The following is a 17,684-nucleotide window of genomic DNA, read 5'->3' as shown; positions in this document are numbered from 1 at the left end:
AGCACTTTTTTTCATCTTTTAGCTGGGTTTGCGAATAGGTAGTAGTTTTGAGAATAGGTAATTTTACTTTAATAAGTACATTTCGACTGCAAATTAAATGCAGGGAAAAACAAACGTTAACTGAAAGAAAAGTCGGTCGACCATTATTATTAAACATACCTAATATTTTTGCATTAAATCACATCAGATGTCGTATTGTTACCTAGCATAGTCAAGTCTCTTGGAGTAGTCTAAAGAGTAATCTCACTGAGCAAAAGTTAGTAATTTTCACACTCTGACCAAGCTACTTCTTCGGGCTTCAAAGGCAGCGGTGAGCCATCGATGCACAACCCTTTAAGACTTCTAGGAGCAACAGCTTGTATTTACAAATGCATGCTCTCCTTTTCAGGCACCAGATGAAAGAAACTACCACATCTTTTACTACATGTTGATGGGCATGCCCGCTGAAAAGAAAAAGATCCTTTCCCTCGGCAAGGCTACAGACTACAACTTCCTGACCATGGTACTGACATCATTTTCATCTGTGAGATTGAACCTTTTCTGCGCATAATTCTGGTTGCTCTTGAGCTTTGAACCATGCACCAATGCCACCAGGGTAAATGCACCAGCTGTGAGGGACGTGATGATGTAGAGGAGTACACCCACTTCTGCTCAGCTCTGAAGATCCTGATGTTCACTGAGGATGACTCATGGGAAATCTCCAAACTGCTCGCAGCTATCCTTCACCTGGGGAACATGAAGTTTGACAGTAGGTGCTGCACGTACACCTTCAACTGGACATACTTGGACATTTTTTTTAAATCTAAAATGTTTTTTTCCCTGGCCGACCTCAGGCACTGTTATAGATAACCTGGAAGAGAGCAGCATTGTGACATCATCAACTCATTTTAAAGTGGCGAGCCAACTTTTGGAGGTTGTTTGTTGTTGTTTTTTCAGCCTGTTCTAGACATGTATAAACAAGAGGATCGGAGATTACCTCATCAAATTTTTCTTATGACCTCAGGTGGACGTCAAGGCTCTGGAGAAGAGTTTGACTCAGCGCTCCTTGACAACGGCGGTGGAGAGTGTGACCAAACCTCTGACCACTGCTCAGGCTGTGGATGGAAGAGACGCCTTTGTCAAGGTAATATTAGTTCACACCTGACTCACCACACTAACCTAGTAGTAGGAGAACTGAACAACATAAAATAGTACAATCAGACAAGTATCCTGTCTGTAATGATCTGTGGTCATACCCATCACAACCTCCCTGTGTTCAGCTGGACAGGAAACTTTTTTTTTCCTCTGAACAGATGCCGTCTTTGTCCCTGATTAGTATGTAGCGTGGTAGCGTGGTGTTTTGGATTGTATCCATGGTAATTTGAACAAGTCTGACTATATTTAGTACCTTCTGGGATGTAGACAGAGGTGAAAAGTGTACTAAAACATATTTAACTGCTGAAGTAAAAAGTCCAATTAGTCAGGTGAAATTTTACAGAAGTACAAATAAATTACCAGTCTAAAAATCTAAAAGAAGATATTTTAAAACTTACTTAGAGTAAAGGTTTCTTTTAGAGGATATAAATCACAATCTAGTTTTTGTTTCAGCTCCAAAATTTAAATGCGATGACAAAATCACACGTCGACACATGACACTGAAATCATTTAAGAGGTGTAATGTGTCATTTTAGTATAGACTGTCTCATAAGAAAATATCAAGCAGTTTGAACACTGAAGTGATACTGCAAATCTCTAAAAATCAAAACAGGTCCATAAATAAAGATAAAGAAGAAGAAGAAGAACTCTTCATCAGGGTGTATCGAGGTGAATTTACGTTCAGGTACTATCGGAAACTTGAGAATGTGGTCCAGGATTCGCTTTGTTTTTACTCACAACAGATGTGATGTAGTATGAAGCATGTACCAAAAACATACTTAAGTAAAAGTAAAATTACAGTTTTTAATTGCCAACTTCAAAAGTATAAGTACACAAAAACTACTCATTTACAGTAATGCAAGGAAATGTAATTAGTTACTTCCTACTTCTCGATTTAGGCACGTTTTGGGCGACTGATTTATTTTTTTTTTGCCAGTAAGAAACAGAAACCAAACATTTCAGGGTGACATCTGTTCTGTTCTTTGTACTCTTTGTAGGTCTGACTGGAAGATTAAGTACAATAATAATAATATGTAGATGCTTTTGTTGAGTATTATTCTAGGCATTTCATTATTCATATTCATTGACCTCATTTTGTTCCAGGCTATTTATGGAAAACTCTTCATTTGGGTCGTGAACAAAATCAACAACGTCATCTTCAAGCCACCAGAGGAGGAAGACACGCGGTCCAGACAGTCGATAGGGCTGCTGGACATCTTCGGCTTTGAGAACTTCAACACAAACAGGTTCTCACAGCAGTTGGTCCCTCGATTGTTTCTGCTGCTCGTGTTAAAAACAGGACACTAACTATTTGGCTGTCTTTGTCTTTTATCGTCCCGCTGCAGCTTCGAGCAGCTCTGCATCAACTTCGCAAATGAGCAGTTGCAGCAGTTCTTCGTCAGGCATGTTTTCAGGCTGGAGCAGGAGGAATATGAGCGTGAAGACATTGTTTGGAATCACATTCACTACCAGGACAACCAACACACCTTGGATGTGCTGGCCAGCAAGTCCATGAACATGCTGGCTCTCATTGATGAGGAGAGCAACTTCCCCAAGGTCTTTTGTGTTTTTATGATACATCACGGTCTACCATGAATGTCACAGTCAGCTTTTGGATCTCACTGTTCTATGGTTCTTAACAGGGCACAGACAGCACAATGCTCCAAAAGATTAATCAGTTCCATGGGAAAGGCAAGACCTATATTCCCCCCAAGCACAGCCATGAGATGCAGTTTGGAATAAGGCATTTTGCCGGAGTGGTCTACTATGACTCCAAAGGTAATTTCTTAAGCTTACAAAAGCAGCAAAAGATGTTACAGTATTTTCTGGACTATAAGTTGCACCAGCCAAAAATGCATAAACTTACAAAAGCACCAAAAGATGATATTACAGTATTTTCTGGACTATAAGTTGCACCAGCCAAAGATGCATAATTAAGAAGACAAAACATATATAAGTCGCACCAGCCAAAGGATGGAAAAAAGAGTGATTTACAGGAGTAGTGCGGTACTGGTAAACAAGCTTATAGTGCCCTCTATTGGCTGTCCGTGTGAAAATAACAAACATGTACATTTTCAGTGGTACATGAGTAGCAGATGTTAGTACGCAAGCCTAGAGTGCCCTCTAGCGGCTGTCAGTGTGAGAATTATGAACATGTAAATCTTCAGTGGTACAGGAGTAGCAGATGCTAGTACACAAGCCTAGAGTGCCCTCTAGCGGCTGTCAGTGTGAGAATTATGAACATGTAAATCTTCAGTGGTACAGGAGTAGCAGATGCTAGTACACAAGCCTAGAGTGCCCTCTAGTGGCTGTCAGTGTGAAAAAACAAACGTGAAATGATATATTTTAATATATAAGTCGCAAACCCAGCCAGGGATGAAAAAAGAGCAACTTATAGTCAGGAAAATACAGTACTTGTTCTTTGTGAGATTCAATTTTTTCTTTTTTTTCTTTCTTTGAGGTTTTCTGGAGAAAAACCGTGACGCTCTCAGCTCGGATCTCATCAGTTTGGTAAAAACCTCAAGCAACAAACTCCTCAAACAAGTGTTTCAAAAAGATCTTTCCTCCATTTCCGTCAGGGGCAACATGAACCCGAAGCTGACCATGAAAAATGCCTCGAGAGTCAGTGCATTTTCTACGTTGAGCATTTGATGTATCAGTTTAAGTGAGGTAGACATATTTCACCAAAAAACTTCTTTTTTGGTATCTTAACAGCAACCAGCTGAAAGCAAAAAGTCTGTGCCAACTCTGTCAGGTCAGTTCCGTCAGTCCCTGGACTCCCTGATGAAAACACTCACTGTGTGCCAGCCCTATTTCATTCGCTGCATTAAACCCAACGACTTCAAGAAACCTATGGTACGACGGGAATTTGTATTTGTTTTTTAACCAAATGAAACCATTTTATTCATATGATAAATATGAAAATAAATGTTGTGTCTCAGGTGTTCAACCGAGAGCTCTGCATTCGCCAGCTTCGCTACTCTGGTATGATGGAGACCATCAGGATCCGGAAAGCTGGGTATCCAGTACGCTACACCTTCGATGAGTTTCTGGAGCGATACCGTGTCCTACTGAACAGCTCACAATGTGACCCGAAAACTGTAAGTTCTAGGTTTTGACTAGAATATAATCTTTGGTTTTATTTGTCTAATGATTGTGGAATATAATTTCACTTCATGCTTTCTTTGGTTTTATTTGTCTAATGATGTTTTTTTTTCTTCTTCTTTCCAATCAACAGCAAAGTAAAGTGAAATGCTGTGACAGCATCTGTAAATCTGTGCTCACCAAGGAAGGGGACTGGAAAACTGGCAAGACAAAGATATTCCTGAAGGTGCTGCCTTTTTGAATTTTATTTGGATTATTTTCAACCATTGGTCTAAATATTCTGTCTTTTGTAGAAAGTTTTAGCATGACTCTTGATTTTCCCTATTGATTTGTGATATTGTTTTCTCAAAGGATTTCCATGACACAATGCTTGAGCTGGAGCGAATGAAAAAGCTCAATGAGAAAACGCTTTTGATCCAGAGAGTCATGAGAGGCTTCAGATACAGGTGCAGTATTTGTCTACCAAACATTATAATTAGTGATGTACGATATTAACTTCCGATATATCTGATATTGTCCAAACACTTAATTTCCGATTTTGATATTAACCCATTTTGATACAGTGATGCAGTGGTGGAAGTTAAGTGTCGCCTTCTTACTAAGGTGATGGGTTAAAATAGTGTTTCTAAATTATTTTCTGCCTCCCCTAGGGGACAGAATTAAAATACTCTTGAGCACATGGTAATATTTATTTCTGTTTCTGCTGACACCAGCATTCTGCAAACAATCCCCAGATTATCAATAGATTCATAAAATTAGCTGCAATGCTGCCACCTAGTGACTAGAGGCTTGTTTACAATTTTTTGTTAACAATGTCATCTCTGAATGTTTAACAATACGTGTAAAAAAAAAAACCCATCACATTAACAGGAAAGCGTTCCTGAGGAAAAAAAGAGCGGCTCTTGTCATTCAAAAACACTGGAGAGGACACAAGGGAAGAAAACTCTTCAAAAAGGTGAGTCCATGGTTCCATGTGTCATTATTAATCAAAGTTAAACTCACAGACCAGGCCTCCATTAAATCTTTGTTTTACCTACAGGTCCAGCTCGGCTTCAACAGACTGCAGGCGCTGGTTCGTTCTCGCCAGCTGCAGCATCAGTATAAGAAAAAACGCGAGGCCGTCATCAAACTGCAGGCCCAGACCAGAGGGTACCTGGCCAGGAAGGAGAGGAGGAGAAAGACAGACGCTGTGATAGTCCTGCAGGCCTACACCAGAGGCCTGTTGGCGAGAAATGCTGCCAAAATGAGAAAAAGACATGTAGGTGCAATTCTAGGACTTTTTCCAAAAATGTGGCTAATTTTAAAGTTAAAAACTTCAGGTATAATCTCATCATTTGTCATCTTGGTTTTATTCGATTTGTAATCCTGTAAAATCCCAAGTTAGTGCCAAGTCGCACCAGCCAAAAAATGAATTAGTAAGAAGAAAAAAACATATATAAGTTGCTCCCGAGTATAAGTTGCACAAGTGCCCTCTAGTGGCTGTCAGTGACAAAACAACACATTCAACAAACAAATGAAAATTTTCAGTGGTACAGGAGTAGCAGATACTGGTTCACGAGCCTAGAGTGCCCTCTACGGGCTGTCAGTGTGAAAATAACAAACATGAAATTATATATTTTAATATATGCTGCACCTAAGTAGAAGTCGCAATATCAAAAAAGTATGAAAACCTAAGTATAAGTCGCAATATCAAAAAAGTATGAAAAAAAGTGCGACTTATATTCTAGATAATACGGTACTTTTTTACTCTAGTACTTTTGTCCAAGATTAGAATCCTGTTAACCAGTTTTGAGATATGTTATCTTATTTCGTGGTTAAAATACAACTACTTTTCTCCTTGAACAACTAGTAACTTGCCCTTTGACATTTACTGTATGTAAACTTACTCGTGATATATTAGACAAACTCGGTTGAAAGGTGCCTCTCTTTGCAGGAAAGCTGTAGTATGAGTAGTTTCTTACTGGCTGTGTTGTCAATTTTTATACTTGTGTTATTTCCCTCAGATGTACCTCTCTGCTAAAGAGAAAGCAGCAGAGCAACTGGCTATTTTGGAAAGACAGAAACACTTACAGGAAGTATTAAAGCAAAAGCGAGAGGTGAAAGCCAAGGCTGACTCAGAAGTCATCGCCGACGTGGAGATGGTGGACGACCTCTTTGGCTTCCTTCCCCCGTTCATTGGAGGTCACGATGGACAGGCACCTGTTGGCTTTGAGGTTTGGATTAAAAAAATAAATAAACAAATGAATTTTATTTTATCTTAGTAGCCTGTCATTTACTGGATCTCACTTCCTTTTTTAGAAATTTGAGAAGAAAATGACGATCACAGAGGAGACTGATATTGACGACCTCCCCATTGAAGAAGAACTAATGACAGACGGCACTGAAGATCTAGATGAGTATCCCTTCACCAAATTCGCCTCCATGTACTTCCAGGGAGCAGCCACACACACTCACATCCGCCACAGGCTTCGACAACCTTTGCTCCATCATGAGGATGAAGGAGATGTTCTGGTACTTTTCTTTTAAACTCACTGCATACAGTAGATGGATGGATGGATGGATGGATAAATGGATGGATAAATGGATGGATAGATAGATAGATAGATAGATAGATGGATAGACGGATGGATGGATAGACGGATGTATAGATAGACGGATAGATGGATGGACGGATAGATGGATGGATAGATAGGTGGATGGATGAATGAATGGATGGACGGATGAATGGATAGATGGATGTATAGATAGACAGATAGATGGATGATAGATGGATGGATAGATGGATAGACGGATGGATGGATGGATGGATGGATGGATAGATAGATAGCAGTACAGCACCATAAGAACACACAAAAATAAATAGAACAGTATGATACAATAGAATAATGACAGCAAACCTGAAGAGAAAGAAAGAAGAAAAAAAACCATGAACTGTGGATTGTTATTGTTGATCGTGTGTTGTAATTATAACATTTCTATGCATATTACTGAAGAATAACACATTATATTAACAGTATTACAATTACAATTATGTACATATATATCAATAGAAATATATCAAAATACATACAAATGTATATTTATGTAAATATATGTATATACCTCTAAATACATACATATACATCCATAAATAAATAAATACTACATTAGTTATTTAGGGCAGTTAGATAAGTATAGTTATGTAAACAGATGTGGCATGATATACTGGCATATAACACCGTATTGTAACCAAATATTAGATCAATGGATTGACAGTAGATTCTCTCCCTTGTTCTCACTAGGCGTCCTTGTCAGTTTGGTGGGTCATTCTGAGGTTCATGGGAGACCTGCCTGAACCAAAGCAGGTGGAGGTTCAGAGAACAGCCACACAGGGACAGAACAAGAAGAAGTCCTCTGCTCGACCTGGTGAGACATCGTCAAAGGTAAATGCTGCAAAAACATAGAGAAAAAGTTGAATGTTACCAAACATTTATAAAACAAAGAATTTCATTCACACCATAAATATAATACAAATTTTATTAAAATACTTTTATATAAATATTTACTTATTTAAATTTGTAATTAGCATGAGGGTTAGGAACGTCTGCCCGACAGAAGCACTGGACGCAGAGAAAACTTAATTTTTGCACATGCAAATCACTAGATTTGAGATTGTTCGTTTTTTGACCATCCAGTCACAGTACTTAAAACATTAACACCACAATAGACCAGCTAGAAAGCCTTGGTGTTGCCACATATAATCTGATTGGTTGAACAATTTTTTGCTCTTGCCTGGATAGATTGTACTGTTTGAACTTTGAACACTATTTGAATTGAGATTTTTTTTGTGTGTGTTTTGTTTTTTTTGTAGTCCAGAAATCTCCCTGGGAAAGATGATGATAATGACATCATGATTGGAGAAGGACCCACACTGGACCGGCACCTAAACCCTCTTGAAAAACTACGCATCATTTGTAATTATGCTATCGTCAGACAAGACCTAAGGTTAAAGGAGCACACATTTTAATTTTTTTAATTTTTTAATTTTTTTTTTAAATGACCAATTATATTAATATATTTTAAAATGAATATTTGTATCTTGGTCTGTCCAGGGATGAGATTTACTGTCAGATCTGTAAGCAGCTTCAAGATAACAACAACCGGAACAGCTACCACCGAGGTTGGATTCTACTGTCGCTGTGTTTGGGGGTTTTCCCTCCGAGTCAGCAATTCATGAGGGTGAGTTCATCAGTTGTATTAGAGATGGATGGACGGATGGATGGATGGATGGATGGATGGATAGACGGATGGTGGACGGATGAATGGATGGACGGACAGACGGACGGCCAGATGGACGGATGGATGGACAGACGGACAGACAGCCAGATGGACGGATGGATGGATGGATGGACGGACGGATGGAGAGACAGCCGGATGGATGGAAGGACTGATGGAGAGCCGGATGGATAGAACTTTATTAACCCCTCGATGTTCACTTCTGGAAATTAAGGAATTATTTGTTTATTTGTTATTTATTTTAGGTAGAATAGAATAGCTTCATCATGATTATAAACCACACAATCACACTGTGATTTTTTTTTGTTCTCTCTTTTTTGTCCTCCTGTCTTGCCAGTACTTGCAAAGTTTCATTCGCTCCGCTCCAGTGGGCTATACCGCATACTGCGATAAAAGGCTGAAACGGACCGTAACGAATGGAGTGCGAGGCGAGTCTCCTGCCTGGCTGGAGCTGCAGGTTCTCAAACCACACACAACGTGCTTTGAATGTTATTGAAATGATCAATTCACTTAAATCATAAATCATACTTTCTTGCTTGTACTGGAGCCAAAGGAATTGTGACCGCAGTCATTTCTTCTTTGTGCGCCGTAACAGGCAACCAAGACAAAGAAGCCCATAATTGTGACGGTGACACTGATGGATGGGCGTTCTGTTAACGTGTCAGTCGACTCAGCATCCACCTCCAGAGAGATCTGCCAAGTCATCTCCAACAAAGTCAGGCTAACCGACACCTTCGGCTTTTCCATCTACGTGGCTCTGTACGAAAAGGTCAACATTTTCATCATCTTTATCATGTTTCCTGTGTTGTTCGTGTTGTGTTTGTTAAAGTTTGCTCCACCCAGTCTTCCTGCTAGCTCTTCCTTTCTGATCAGACTAACCCCCTTCACTTGCAACTGATCTGCCCCTCACCCATTCCTGTGTTTCCTTTGTAATATCCCTCTGTCTGTCACCCCCAATGTTCTGCTAACTGTTCTTTGACATGTAGATATATAAATGATGCAATTATTCATATGGAAAATGTGTGTATAATAATAACTTTTGTTCTTTTTTTTGTTTTGAAAATTCAATTCTAGTCATTACTGTGCATCCTACGCATCCAATTCGCCTAAGTCAGGGCTGTCAAACATACGGCCCGCGGGCCAAAACCAGCCCGCTTGGGGTTTCAATCTGGCCTGCATGATGAATTTTGAAAATCAAAAAAAAAAAAAAAACACAAACGCCTTATGTTCAGGAAATGTTTTGTAAAATTATATTTCACTAAATATGATTTATCTAATGTACTTTTTTGCAAGAAAACAAAGGGAAAAAATATGTATTTTTATTATTAATAGCTAATTACGTTGTGATTGTACTGGTCCGACCAGATGCGGCCCGTTTGGCTTTTTAATACGGCCCACCAAACTTGTCCGAAATTATATAATTGATTTAAATGATCCAGGTCCAACAAAACATTTCACTTTTCCATGTGGCCATATGGCCAAAGACACGTACACACTAGCTGTTAGTGTTACTCTAGAGATATTCCAACGTGATACAATTACAGCACTTGTTGACTTGTTTTTCCAAAGGTGTGGGCTCTTGGCTCCGGCCGAGAACACTTGATGGACGCAATCTCCCAGTGTGAGCAGGAAGTGAAGAAAAGGGGAGGTCAGGAGCAGCACGCTCCTTGGCGACTCTTCTTCCGCAAGGAGATCTTCACTCCCTGGCACGACTGTTCAGAGGATAAGGTCAGCACCGACCTCATCTACAAACAGATCATCCATGGCCTCAAGATGGGAGAATACCAGAGTGAAAAGGTGAGATCACGTTGTAACTCAATGAAAACCGAAAATACAGTAGCCATGTTAGAGATTTGCACAACTCACTTTTACCGACACTTCCGACAGGAGGATGACTTAGTGCAGCTTGCTGCCAAGCATTTGTATATTCAGCACAGCACGGAAAACAAACAAATGAATGCAAAACAAGCTGTTCAGGACTGCATCAACAACTCTCTGCTGGCCTCCAAGTCAGAGACCAAATGGATTCAGATGGTCAGCGCTGCTCACGCTCAGGTCAGTCGAGGCCCAGAATAGAATCTATGGCACGAACGTCAGCAAATCATAATAACAGTTCTTGTTCTATTTCAAATCGCCCAAGGCCCCATATGTGACTTCAAAGCAGTCGGTGGATACAGTGAAGGCGGAGATGACCGACTACACCCGGAAGAAGTGGCCAATGTACTTCTCCAAGTTCTTTCAAGTTGTCAAAATCTCAGGTAGGCATTTAAATGTGCCACCTTGTGCAGGGATTCTCAAGTGGTGGGTCACAACCCGAAAGTGGGCAGGCTTTTGCCAAGGCAAAAAAAAAAAAATGTTGAGAAAATGTGAATTTGAACCTATAACCTACTGAAGCAGGCAACCACGTCACTGCTGCCCACTTTGATGCCATTTCACATAGTTTGCTTTTTTTTAAAAAAAAAAAATTATTGGCCATTTTGAACCCTCCAGCGGGCCGATTTCGGTCTGCTGGCTGTATGTTTGACACCCCTGCTCTAGGGTATACATGTAGAGAAATGCTGCCCTCCATGATTCACATTGACAAGTGCATCATTAATTGTATTACTCCTCCCAAACTGATAAGGTCCACCACTGCCAAAGAATAACTTTATCGTGGCGGTAAACTGGACTGGAATCACATTCCTGGATGAAAGAGAGAAGAGGCTGCTGGAACTTTCCTTCCCTGAAGTAACAGGCGTCAACACCGTAAGGTAACGGCTCAAACCAGTACAGGCTTGAACAAGGTGTTGCTAGCTGCTGACTTTATACAGTAGCTATCACTGTAGGTGTTGTCACACGTGATCTCATTCTCGCCATGTTTTTGACCTTTAGATATGGAAAGGCTTCAGGTCAGGGAGTGTGTCTGTTGACGTTGAAAGGAGACTTCACTCTGAGTGGGTCATCAGCCGATGAGATGTACGAGTTGGTCACCATGTTCCTGAGTGGACTGACGGAGCGGTCGGAATACGCCGTGGCTTTAACTGATGCCAACAGACAAGGTCAGAGAACCATGAGCACGGACTGAGATGATTTGGTTTTTTTTTGTTTTGTTTTTTTTTAATGATGAAGTCCTTAGCTGCTGACATTTCTCTGCAGATGACCCCACCTTCCTCAGCTTTAAAAAAGGCCAGCTGATTTGTATTATCAAAGATGATGAGTTCTCAAAGCAGCGTGGCTGGATAAAAGGTCACTCTGAGAGCACGGGCAAAACGGGAGCCGTCTCCACTGAAGCCATCTTGATCCTACCGACACTCAGCAAACCCACCACGGAGGTCATGGTATGGAGATGTGATCCATCTTCCTCAGATGACTCACTAGTACATGGTTCCAGAGAACACTGAAGATCGTCCGATTATTTTTCATTTCAGAAACTCCTCAACGTTTCACCTAGTGAGAGGAAAAACATTCTACATGAAAATATGAAAGGGACAATGGATAGAATGGCTCCGGCTACACTGAGGGAATTTGCCATCGAGTACTTCAGGTATGTGCAAATACACTTTAATTTATTTTAAGTTTGCAAGAAAACTTTCAAATGATGTAACCACTTTCCTATTATTTTCCTTTTTTTTCCATAGACAGCCCACAAAAGATGTCAACCGCCAGGTGATGTCCAGGAATTCTGCTCCTGAAAAGTTGTGGCTACACTCCAGGGAGCCGCTCAAACAGCCGCTTCTGAAGAAACTGCTGCACAACACCGACTTGAGCCACAAAGCATGTCTGGCTTTCACAGATATCCTACACATCAGGTGCATTGTGGGCCTTAATGCTCCATAGTTTCATTTATTATTATTATAATCAAAAAAACAAACAAGACAGTCTTGCATCAATTCTATGGTTACCTGTAGTGTAAAAGTGTGTAAGTAAAAGTATACTTTTATGTATATTACTTTGCTGAATTCTACTCAAGTAAAAAGTAAAAGAACAATCTAAAAATCTACTCCATTAAAAGTAAAAAAAAAAATACTTAATTTAAAATGTATTTTGAGTAAAGTTTACTTAATTACTTCAAATTACTTGCAAAAAAGGACGAGGCATACATCCAGTCAGCATCGAATGATAAAGTTATTGCGTAGTAAAATACTTGAGTCAAAATGTACTCAAGTAAAAGTAAAAATACCTTTGCCCGAAACAAATTACTCACAAAAACTTCTCAATTACAGTAACTGGAGTAAATGTAATTTGTTACTTTCCACCTCTGTAAAGACGCATATATTGACTTTGCATTTGCTCAGTTAGCAGTTGAAATAAAGTTATTAATGATGGCTAAATGAATAACCTGGCTGATCTTCAAATATAAGACACTCCTCTGCACAGCTTACCAACAGATCAACTTCTAAAACTCTGATTATCTAACCACAACATGTGCCCCAAGTCCAGTTTGGGAAATTCCATTTCCACTGTACTTCCTTGACTTTTGTCCACCTATCCTGAAATACATGGGCGATTATCCCACCAAGCAGATCCACAGTTCACTGGAACTCACCGACCAGATTTTCGGCCAGGCCACTCAAAGCGAAGCCCTGCGGGATGAAATCTATTGCCAGATTATGAAGCAAATGACCAACAATAACAACAGGTACGTTCCTCAGGTTGTAAATTTCACTATTATCTATAAGGAAAATACATGTTGTTAGATGTGGGTAAACATTACTGATTGCTGCAAAAAAAAACTTATTTCCAGCACATAATATTTTGACATTTGACCTTTAAATTGTGTTAATTGTAGCTGATCAAATCAAAAATATCATTGTGAGCCTTCTTGTGTGTTTTTGCCCGACGTCGATGTGTCACGCAGGTTCAGCCTGGAGCAGGGCTGGCAGCTGCTGTGGCTCTGCTGTGGCCTGTTTCCAACCAGCCAAACTCTTCTGAGGCATGCACGGAAATTTCTAGAATCACGCCGCAGAGAGCCTCTGGCTTCAGACTGTCTACAGAGGCTGCAGAGCATGTTAAGGTGGGATCATCAACATTAGCTTTGCTGAACCTGAGCTGCAGGCTTAGAATTCACATGATTTATATTTATGTTGTGTGTGTTCTCTATTCAAAGTTGAGATGTGCAGGTTTAGATAAAAAATATTTTTTACGTTTAAATTAATTAAATAATTAAAATTAATTATTAAATCATTAAAAATTCAAAATAAAAATAGATTTAGCCTAAAATTGCAAAACATTACTCAATTTTTAAATATGATAACAAATAAAACTCATTGTGAAATATATCTGTCCGTACTGCAGTGAAAATGTACAAAGCCAATAGAAAACTACAAGAACCACGGACTCTTTCAGGAGAGCGTCAAAGAGGGTTGATTACTCATATATTACCGCGTGGTGGCAAGTTGGTAAAATGCTTTACAGAGAGAAGATGAAGGGTTCGCTGGTTCAGTCTTTCGTGTGCGTGGGTTTTCCTCCCACACCCCATAAACATGCTGATCAGGCGATTAGCTTGATTGGTCACTCTAAATCAGGGCTGTCAAACTCATTTTTGTTCAGTGGCCACAAACAGCCTGATTAGATGTCAAAATGTCATAACATAATTACCTATAAATAACAATACTCCCATGTTTCCTCTTTGTTTCTTTCTATGCAAGGAAGTACACGCTTTTTAGAAAATATTAAGAAATGTCATTTGAAAAACACATCACAAGAGTTTGTGCATTTTTTTTACTTTCAAAATTAATCACGTAGCCCAGATTAAATCTCCCAGTGGGCTGGATTTGGCCCACGGGCCTTATGTTTGACACCCTTGCTCTAAATTGACCAAGTTATAAACTTGAGATTGAATGGTTGTTTGGCAGTATACATTAAACTTTGTACAATGTCTGAATTTTGAATGAAAATATAGACCTTCAGCATCTCAAAAAGTTAATAGTTTAATAAAAATAAAAATAATAATTATTGCTAATTATTAATTAATTATGTAATAATTTAATGACTATTATTAATAATTATCAAAATAATTACTAAATATTTTCCCATCAGTCTTTTAGCTTTCTCTTTATGTATTTTCTCTTTAACAGAATTTATTTAGTTATTTATTAAAAGTGTAATTTTTTTTATATTCTGATAATCTGTAGGATGGAGCCCAGAAAACTTCCACCACATCAGGTGGAGGTGGATGCCATCCAACAGAACAGCATCCAGATCTTCCACAAAGTTCATTTCCCCAATGACACTGAGCAGGTATGGATGTGGAAAAAGTCACAGGACAAACAAACAAAAAAAAACAAACCCCAACGTACGTTTAACTCCTACCCTCCATTTGATGACAAACAAAAAAAACCCAAAACCAAACCCCAACGTACATTTAACTCCTACCCTCTATTTGATCTCGTCCCAGATATTTGAAGTTGCAACAAACACCAAAGTCAAGGATCTCATCCAGAACATTGCCAACAAGCTCAAACTCTCCTCAGCGCACGGCTACAGCATTTTTGTCAAGACGCAGGACAAGGTTAACTTGACAGATTTCGAACTCGGACGTCTGATGCCTTTGATGAGGTCTGACCCTCGGTCATGTCTGTGTTTCAGGTCCTCAGTTCAAATGATGCCGACTACTTCTTTGATAGTCTGAGACAAATCACTGACTGGTCCAGAAGAACCAAGAGAGTCAAGGATGGTAGGTCAATGTCCAGTGGTGTGAGAGACAGTTGGACACTTGATACATGATTTATTATTTAACTGTCTGTGACTGTCTGTCTGTAGGTGGGCCTGTGAACGTATCCTACATCGTGTTCTTCATGAGAAAGCTGTGGTTCAATGTGACCCCAGGCAGAGACTTACAGGCGGATCTGATTTTTCATTTCCCACAGGTGGAGTACAGTATATTTGAGTATTAATATTGCACAGAAAACCTAAAGACACAGATCGATGATTTAAAATTTATATTTTGCAGGAGCTGCCAAAGTACCTGAGAGGCTATCATGTCAGCAGCAGAGATGATATGATAAACATCGCAGCTTTGCTCTTCAGGGTGAAGGTGGGCAAAGACAAAAGCCAGTTTGTCATGATAACCAAAATGCTGAAGGAGCTCGTGCCCAGCGACCAACTCAAGGCCATTTCTGAGAATGAATGGAAGAAGGTATGATGATGATGTTGATGATGTTGTCAAAATACTAATTTTTAAAGCAGGGGTCTCAAACTCCTGGCTCACGGGCCACATCCCAACCATGGACCTCTCTAAATCTGTCCCGCAACTAGATTTCACTAAAGATTTTTCTTTTTGTTCTTGAGGATTTTTTAAAATTTATTTTCAGTTGTTTTGTATGTCCACTGGTTAATGGTAGTTGTTTTTTGTTTTTTTTTGTATTGAACATTAATACCTGATGGGGCCTAGTTTGACACCGTCTACATTTCATGGCCTGTCTGAGGCAGAAGTAAAGACAACAAATATATCCCCATGTTTTGGTCCAGAGGTGATGCCTGATAAAAAAAATATGTGCATTTTCTTTAGGTTAGTAATTGAACAGCTTCCCAGTTTTTACACACAGTCTTATTAAAGTGATATGTACGTTTTAACTCCACCGAGTCATAAAAATACCACAGCGACCATCCCAGCTCTTGAATTCCTCCTTATTTCGCCCGAGGCTGAACTGAAGTCCTCTGCTAAAGCTCTGCTGACAGAAGACGTAAATCTTTGACAGCAATAAAGTCGTCTCCACACTCGAACTAAAGGGCTTGTTGGTCGGTCAGAGAACATAAAAGTCATCATAAACAGATCTCAATAGACGTACTGTTGTGAACACAGTCTTTTTCATATTTAAATCTCTTTATTTTCTTACAAACCTGAGGGTGTATATATATATATATGTATATATATATATATATATGTATGAGTGTATATATATGTATGTCTATATATGTATGTGTGTATATGTATATATGTGTATATTTGTATGTGTATTTACATGTATGTATATGTGTATATATGTTTATATGTATGTGTGTATATACATATGTATATATATATGTGTATATATGTATGTGTGTGTAATATATACATATGGATATATGTATACATGCATATATGTATGTGTATATATATATATATGTGTGTGTGTGTGCGTGTTTATTAATTGAAAATCTTCTTTTAAGGCCACTGTGTATTATATTTGTCTGTTCTACTTCCAGAGTATAGTTGCGTATTACAACAAACACGGCGCCATGACGGCTGACGAGGCCAAGGTGGCGTTTCTGAAAGTTGTTTGTAAATGGACGACCTTTGGATGCGCTTTCTTTGAAGTCAAGGTATGAGACGCAGTGAGAGCGTCACGTTAGTTTCGACTCTCCGACCCATGCAATAAGGAATGGAGCCAAGGGAATAAAATGGAGGCAATAAAAATATAAGTGCGTCACAGGCATAAATTTATGATTTAATTTTCTTTCTTTCCTTTTATTTTGTTCTTAGCAAACATCCGACCAAAGTTTCCCAGATATTGTGCGAATCGCCATCAGTAAGCAGGGGCTTACAATCTTTCACCCTAAAACCAAGGTTAGGAAAGATCTGTAAACGTCTGATATTGACTGTTTAAATTCTCTGTTCTATTATTTTAAAAAAAATCTTCTTGTTTTTTTTTTTAAAGGCTGTTTTGGCAAATCACCCATTCACCCGCATTGCAAACTGGTACAGTGGAAGCACCTATTTCCACATGACTGTGGGCAATCTGGTGAAGGGAAACAAGTTCCTGTGTGAGACGTCAATGGTAAGAGTCCACGACTTCATATAGTCGAGCGGCTGCGCGAGCTTTTATTTACCTTTTGTTGTGTTATTTTGAAAGGGCTACAAGATGGACGACCTGATATCGTCTTATGTCAACATGTACCTGAAAGAGCGGAGGGCGGAGCAAACCAGAAACTAAGGCTTCAACGCGTGAGCGACACAGCGCACTATTGACATCTGAGAAACACAAATAACAGAAAAGCACATAATCTTTAGTGAAATGAACATTTTTGTACTTGAGCAGAACAGACAATGATTAATTTACAAAACTTTAGAATTGCTAAAAAAAAAACTTTGATTTTTAAGTATTGGAAACAGGGAAAACAATCAAACAAAAAAAAAGTTATTGTTAAGTTTTTAACGTTGGAAATAGGGAAAACAATCACAAAAAAAAGTTATTGTTAAGTTTTTAACA

The 17,684-nt window shown here is 39.1% G+C and overlaps 1 protein-coding gene across 1 annotated transcript in view; it reads left to right on the top strand.

The window, feature by feature from the left end:
* Window positions 1–17,561, top strand: part of myo7ba (myosin VIIBa) — a 21,255-nt gene extending 3,694 nt beyond the window's left edge. Inside the window, exons 9-48 of the mRNA XM_025054226.1 lie at window positions 389–502; window positions 595–748; window positions 834–913; window positions 1,004–1,123; window positions 2,239–2,381; window positions 2,481–2,691; window positions 2,778–2,913; window positions 3,596–3,756; window positions 3,850–3,990; window positions 4,077–4,235; window positions 4,373–4,465; window positions 4,591–4,685; window positions 5,110–5,194; window positions 5,279–5,497; window positions 6,243–6,452; window positions 6,538–6,750; window positions 7,521–7,661; window positions 8,090–8,223; window positions 8,331–8,457; window positions 8,852–8,971; window positions 9,110–9,283; window positions 10,084–10,311; window positions 10,402–10,569; window positions 10,655–10,772; window positions 11,138–11,264; window positions 11,386–11,552; window positions 11,650–11,831; window positions 11,922–12,037; window positions 12,132–12,286; window positions 12,979–13,132; window positions 13,352–13,507; window positions 14,628–14,733; window positions 14,891–15,004; window positions 15,082–15,169; window positions 15,256–15,362; window positions 15,446–15,631; window positions 16,681–16,797; window positions 16,958–17,041; window positions 17,133–17,252; window positions 17,328–17,561. Coding sequence (XP_024909994.1) covers window positions 389–502; window positions 595–748; window positions 834–913; window positions 1,004–1,123; window positions 2,239–2,381; window positions 2,481–2,691; window positions 2,778–2,913; window positions 3,596–3,756; window positions 3,850–3,990; window positions 4,077–4,235; window positions 4,373–4,465; window positions 4,591–4,685; window positions 5,110–5,194; window positions 5,279–5,497; window positions 6,243–6,452; window positions 6,538–6,750; window positions 7,521–7,661; window positions 8,090–8,223; window positions 8,331–8,457; window positions 8,852–8,971; window positions 9,110–9,283; window positions 10,084–10,311; window positions 10,402–10,569; window positions 10,655–10,772; window positions 11,138–11,264; window positions 11,386–11,552; window positions 11,650–11,831; window positions 11,922–12,037; window positions 12,132–12,286; window positions 12,979–13,132; window positions 13,352–13,507; window positions 14,628–14,733; window positions 14,891–15,004; window positions 15,082–15,169; window positions 15,256–15,362; window positions 15,446–15,631; window positions 16,681–16,797; window positions 16,958–17,041; window positions 17,133–17,252; window positions 17,328–17,408 — 5,604 coding nt within the window. The 3' untranslated portion in view covers window positions 17,409–17,561. The remainder of the gene's footprint in view (window positions 1–388; window positions 503–594; window positions 749–833; window positions 914–1,003; window positions 1,124–2,238; window positions 2,382–2,480; window positions 2,692–2,777; window positions 2,914–3,595; window positions 3,757–3,849; window positions 3,991–4,076; window positions 4,236–4,372; window positions 4,466–4,590; window positions 4,686–5,109; window positions 5,195–5,278; window positions 5,498–6,242; window positions 6,453–6,537; window positions 6,751–7,520; window positions 7,662–8,089; window positions 8,224–8,330; window positions 8,458–8,851; window positions 8,972–9,109; window positions 9,284–10,083; window positions 10,312–10,401; window positions 10,570–10,654; window positions 10,773–11,137; window positions 11,265–11,385; window positions 11,553–11,649; window positions 11,832–11,921; window positions 12,038–12,131; window positions 12,287–12,978; window positions 13,133–13,351; window positions 13,508–14,627; window positions 14,734–14,890; window positions 15,005–15,081; window positions 15,170–15,255; window positions 15,363–15,445; window positions 15,632–16,680; window positions 16,798–16,957; window positions 17,042–17,132; window positions 17,253–17,327) is intronic.
* Window positions 17,562–17,684: the final 123 nt, after the last annotated feature.

The sequence above is a fragment of the Cynoglossus semilaevis genome, chromosome 2 (genome assembly GCF_000523025.1).
Source record: "Cynoglossus semilaevis isolate Cse_v1.0 chromosome 2, Cse_v1.0, whole genome shotgun sequence".
Taxonomy (NCBI): domain Eukaryota; kingdom Metazoa; phylum Chordata; class Actinopteri; order Pleuronectiformes; family Cynoglossidae; genus Cynoglossus; species Cynoglossus semilaevis.
The sequence above is the reverse complement of the archived record's forward strand: the minus strand, read 5'-3'. Positions and strand labels throughout refer to the sequence as shown.